The sequence below is a fragment of the Hydra vulgaris genome, chromosome 02 (assembly GCF_038396675.1).
Source record: "Hydra vulgaris chromosome 02, alternate assembly HydraT2T_AEP".
Taxonomy (NCBI): domain Eukaryota; kingdom Metazoa; phylum Cnidaria; class Hydrozoa; order Anthoathecata; family Hydridae; genus Hydra; species Hydra vulgaris.
Genome location: NC_088921.1, coordinates 70,295,001 through 70,301,263, shown reverse-complemented (window position 1 = coordinate 70,301,263; position 6,263 = coordinate 70,295,001). Strand labels below are relative to the sequence as shown.

At 29.7% G+C, this 6,263-nt stretch overlaps 1 protein-coding gene across 1 annotated transcript; it reads left to right on the top strand.

Annotated features, from left to right (window-relative positions):
- Positions 1-2,128: 2,128 nt before the first annotated feature.
- Positions 2,129-3,482, top strand: LOC136076269 (zinc finger MYM-type protein 5-like). Its single transcript, XM_065789743.1, has 2 exons — positions 2,129-2,194; positions 2,823-3,482. The coding sequence occupies exons 1-2, from the start codon at positions 2,129-2,131 to the stop codon at positions 3,480-3,482; spliced, it is 726 nt and encodes a 241-aa protein (XP_065645815.1).
- Positions 3,483-6,263: the final 2,781 nt, after the last annotated feature.

The following is a 6,263-nucleotide window of genomic DNA, read 5'->3' as shown; positions in this document are numbered from 1 at the left end:
TGCGGGTGGGTATAAAAATGATGGGTATTACATTAAATTCAAATAGTAAGTTGAAAAAGTTTTTTATGTTTGCAAACTTTTCATAACATAATGCGTCTATATTTGTATCTCCCGCGAAGAAAACGTGCTTGGTTTGTTTACTCATTTGAGACATAAAATTTCTTAAGATATTAAGGAAGTTAACTTGTTTACCACATGGCGGTCGATACATTGAGGAGATTAAAAACGATATCCCAGAAGTATTTAACACTTCAATGCACAAAGTTTCAATATGTTTATTTGTTTTTGAAAATGTGTTGTTTTTTTTTAATTCAAATTTATCAAGAATATATATTGCAACGCCACCTCCCTTGCTGATTACACGTGGTTGACTTATCATTTTATATGAATCTAAATTGTTAAGGGAATTTTCGGGCATGGGCGAATTTGCTTCTTCCCAAGTATTGAAATTATAAACAATGAATCAAAAAACTTATTAATAAGCTGTTGTTATCGACCACCTAACGGCGTGAGTGAGAACTTGAGCATTTTTTTTGAACAAAGTATTTTTAAAAAAGGTATTAAAGAAAAAAAAAAGATTTTTATTATTGGAGACCTAAATATGAATTGTTTTCTATACAATGAAAATAATAAAATTAAAAACTTTTACGATTCTTTTTTCGAAACTGGAGCAATACCCTTGATTAATCGTCCAACAAGAGTAACAAAAAACACAGTGTCTTTGATTGATAATATTATTACAACAGATATATCCCACAATGGTATCCAAACAGGTATCTTAAAATCGGATATATCTGATCATTTTCCAATATTTTTGTTGCTTAAATCAAACTCTGAAAATATAACCAAATCAAATAAAATTAAAATACGTACTTTTAACGAAACCAATATAAAACAATTTAAAAACCAATTATCCACTCCTACACTGAAAGCATATTAACCTTAATGATAATGCAGATAAATTTTACGATAATTTTTTTAAAACATTTTATTCCGTGTGTGACGCTAATTTTCCTATCGTTATAAAAACATTAAATCCAAAAAATATAAACAACTCATGGGTGACCAGGGGATTTAAAAAGTCATCAAAAATAAAACAGAAGCTTTATATAAAATATCTTAAAACAAAATCATCTGCAAATGAAAAAATATATTAAAAATACAAATACCTATTTGAAAAAGATCGTAAAAACTTGAAAAAAAAAATTCTACTCTAGACTCATAGATAAGTGTGAAAATAACTCAAAACGCACTTGGCAAATAATGAATGAAATTAGTGGTAGACAAAAAAGATGCTCAGGTTCCCTCCCCCGAACAATTTTAGCTGAAAACAAACATATATGCGAATCAAGAGCTATAGCTCATGAATTTAATAAATTCTTTGTTGACATCGGTCCCAAACTAGCAAACAAAATTCCTTATACAAATGCTACATTTAGAGATTTTTTAGTACAAGTTGATAATTGCACTAGTTCCAACGAATTATCTTCTGAACTATATTTTCAAGAGTTTGAAAAAGCTTTCAAAACTCGTAAAAAAAAAAAATCAACCGGAGCAGATGACATAAACGGTAATATAGTCATAGAATGTTTTGAATACTTAAAAGAAATCCTATTTGAGGTCTATGGAGCATCTACACGCCAAGGAGTTTTTCCTGAACAACTAAAAATTGCTAAGGTTACTCCAATTTCAAAAGAAAGTGATCAAAAAAATATCAGTAATTATCGCCCTATCTCTGTCCTCTCCACATTTTCAAAAATACGAGAACGTATTACGTACAATAGATTATACAATTATCTTCATTCTAATAATTTTTTATCAGAGCCGTAGTGAAGGGGTGGCGAACAAGGCCACAGCCATGGGCGGCAAATTAGCAAGGCGGCAAATTTTAAAATTTAATAAACGTTTTTTAATATATGAAATGTTTTAAAGACGCCTCAAAACCAAAATAATTTTAATTAGCGTTTCAAAATCTTTGGACACGCCTCATAATTTTTTTTGCACCTTCATGCAAATTAAAATAATTTCCAATGTGAAATTAAAACATTATTTAAAAAAAATTAAATAATTAAAACAAAATCTGAAAGGCAGTGGAATATATATTAACAAAGATTTCGCTAAAGAAACTATGGAAGAGAGAAAGAAACTATGGGAAGAAGTAAAAAAACTGCGCAATCAAGGTAAATACGCAACGGTAAGTATAACTAAATTAATTGTCGCGAATTTAAAAAATAACTTTTTTTTAAGTGTAAGAATTAATTACTCTTACAAATGGCTAAATAAACTATAGATTTTGGAGCGCAACACTTTAATGTTTTCAAAACTACAAAGAATGTTTTTCTTAATGACTTTTACGACCCAGATTTGCAATTTTTTAATGAATATAATTTTAACCCGCAGTTTTTTGAACTTTCAAAAAAGAAATCGAGGCAAAATAATTGCATTTGTATTTATTGATTACACCTAGTCGCACACAGAAACTTTCAATCTTTCTTTGTCAAGAAAAGTAAAATATTTTGAAATAAAAGTTTACCATCTACCAAAGTCTACCATAAAAAATAAAATTCACCATCAAAAAAAAGAATAAAGCTATCTGGTTCAGCTTTCAAAAAGTTAAAAAAGTAACGACTTGAAAGTGACAAAAAATTACAAAAGGTGTTTGCAAAATGGATTAAAAAAAGCAAAGATCAAACAGAACAATTAGATAAAAATATTTTCATTGATGGATTTTCAAGTCAAAATCACAAATAAATTTAATTTAAAAACTTCTTCATCAAATCGAAAAAAAAAGTTCTTTTTTTTTTCGATTTGATGACGAACAGTTACTGCAAAACAATGAAGTCCACCAAAATGCAGTTACAACAAATCTGTTAGAATTCAAGTTTGATGATCCACCAACTTGGCCCAAAATTAATGACAGTCTAAGATGTTCTTTGGTTGAACATGGTGCTAAACAAGACAAGAGAGAAGTCTATCCTACCACATCAACATCATCAGAAAACAAACATTTCAGTTCTAGTTGGTTTGAAAAAAATCTTCCTAATGAGGAAAAAGTTAATCGTCAATGGTTGTTATACAGTGCATCAAAAAATTCTTTGTTTTGCTTTCCATGTATCTTTTTTTCAAACACAAAGACAGGCAAGTTTGCAGATACATCAAAAGGTTTTTCAGAATGGAAACAACTAAACCCTCGAATCCCTGAACACGAGAATAGCTGTGACCATAGAAAGTGTTTCACTTCATGGAAAGAAATGGAAAAAAATCTGAGAGAGGGAAGATCTTTAGACAAGGACATTCAAAATGCCATCCAAGCTGAAAAAGAAAAATGGCGAAATATTCTAAAAGTTGTTATAGATTCAATTATGTTCTGCGCTAAGAACAATTTGACTTTTCGAGGCAGTTCCAATATTATTGGTAAGCCAAACAGTGGAATCTTTCTCAACACAATTGAACTAATAGCACGCTATCATCATCATCCTTAAGCAGAACACATAACGAATGTTAAACTTAAGCAGAAATCTGTTTGTTACTTTTCCCCACAAATTCAGAATGATCTAATTGAACTTCTTGTCAGAAAGGTGAAAAGCGAGAGTCACGAGAATTAAAAAAGCCAAATATTATTCAATTTTATTTGATTGCACTCCTGATCTCTCTCGCAAAGAACAAATGTCAGAAATAATCCGATTTGTTTGTGTCACTGATGGAGAATGTTCTATTGAAGAGAGTTTACTGGATTTCATTGAGTCTCATCAAAAAACCGGGGTTGGTTTGGCTTCAGAAATATTATTCAGCTTAAATAAAGATGAATTGGACATCGAAGATTGCCGAGGTCAGGGTTATGACAATGGAGCCAACATGTCTGGAAAATATTCTGGTGTTCAAGCCCAAATAACTGCAAAAAATGTTTTAGCACGGTATGTGTCTTGCGCAGCTCACACTCTAAATCTTGTAGGAGTCCATTCAGCAGAAGTTTCCTCATTTATGATTACATTTTTTGGAAAGGTTCAAAAAGTATTCAATTTCTTCTCAAGTTCTACTATCATATGGGACAAACTGATGAAAACACTTGAAGTCACCCTAAAAAGTCTAAGTGAAATACGCTGGTCTGCCAAAAAGGAGACTATCCATTCACTAAATAATCAAATCACAAATATTTGCAATGTTTTACAAGAAATTAGTAATGATTCTCTGCTAAATGCTGAAACAAGGTCCGGAGCTAGAGAGATTTTGATTCAAGTTGATTTTGAGTTTCTTTGCTGGCTTGACCTTTGGAACATGATACTTACATTAATTGACAGAGAGAATCGCAGCTTACAATCAAAAAATTTGACAATTGATATTGCATCAAAAAAAAATTGCTGGTCTGATTGCTTCTATACAAAACCTTCGAGACAGGGGCATTCATAACAGCATGAAAAAAGCTGAAATAATATCAAAAGATCTTGACATTGAAGCTAACTTTCCAATCAAAAGAAAACGAAAAAAAGGATGTTTGATGATGAAACAAGGGAAGAAAGTTCACACATACCTCCAGAAAAAGATTTTGAAATTAATTGTAATATAGTCTTTGACAGTATAATTACACAATTACACTGGAGATTTGAAACAATGGCTTGGATTTCATCAGATTTTGAGTTTCTAAAAGGTAACTCTCTTGCAAGTATGTCAGTTGAAGATCTGAAGAAATGTGGAGATAAACTTTGCCAAAAATATGTTCGTGATCTTAATGCTAATGAATTTCTATCTGAAATTGAAAGCTTTAAGTTTCAAGCCAGTGTCCTGATACCAGATTAAAAAAACGCAAATCCATTGAAAATCTTGCAGTTTATGCACACCTATTCTTTGATTGAGGCATACCCTTTCATTGAAATTGCTCTTAGAATCTTTGTCACACTACCCGTCACTGTGGCATCATGTGAACGTAGCTTTAGCAAACTTAAGCTTTTAAAAAATTATCTAAGATCCTCCATGGGTCAAGAACGCTTGACTAATCTTGCCATTTTGTCAATTGAAAACCCCCTGGCAAAATCTCTGTGTTACAATGAAACTATTGATAACTTTGCATCATTGAAAGCTAGAAAAATAAATTTTGTTTGAGTGTGTCTAATTTTAACATTTATTAAAAAAACTAATGCCTGGTAATTTTTTCAATGACTTTTAACCACAAAGCACGATTTAAAGTTGATTTTAAATGTGCTTTAAGTAGGTTTATCAAAATTTGAATCAAATTAAACATTAAAAAAATAATTGAATTTGAGGCGGCATTTTTTCTCCTTGCCCGAAAGGATTTTTGATCTCACTACGGCCCTCGGTGACAGAACAGAATTAGTAATTACCGCCCCATCTCTATCCTTTCTATCTTCTCAAAAATTTTAGCAAAAGTTATGTACAACAGAAAGTAGAATTATTTCAATAACACAATAATTTATTATAGAAAATTCAATTAAAAAAAAATTATTCAGTTTATATGCAAAATATATAGTATATTACTATATATAATACAAAGATACATAGTATATATTATACATAGTATATATATTATTATACAGTATTGTATGTATAGTAAATTTAGTATATACATTATTATATACAGTTATATAGTATATGTAGTATTATACATTATTATATACAGTTATATAGTATATGTAGTATTATACAGTATTGTATGTATAGTATCATAATATTTATAGTATCGTATTTTATTGTGCAATTAAGTTGTGATCTTCAAAAGTTATATATATATTTTTTTAATACTCTAATAAAGTAATGAATTAATTAAATGAATATAGAAATTTAATCATACCATTTAAACATCTACATTTAATATATACATACCCTCAATATACAATTATATACTCATATATAATTAGCAGTGAGAAAAGACACCTAAAAATAGATCAAGCGCTCGGGGCAACATAGATTTTTATATACAAAAAAGTGTTTTTTCTGTGATATTTGTGTTGTTAGTTTATTTCCTAATAAATATGTGCAAATTGTTTCAAATATTTTACATCATTTTATCTTTATAAGAAATGCAATTGTTTTCATATTTTAAACAAATTTAAAATACTCGTGATAACAATTGGGTAGATTTAGCAGATCTCGAAAAAAATGGGCACAAATTAGACTTGTTTTTAACACTGATGGAATTCTGGTTAAATCATCAAAACAGTCCCTGTGGCCTTTGGTAGCGTCTTCATGTATTTTCATATTGATTGCAAATTAGTAATTTTGTTTTTTTGTTTTCTTTTTTTGTCTCTGGT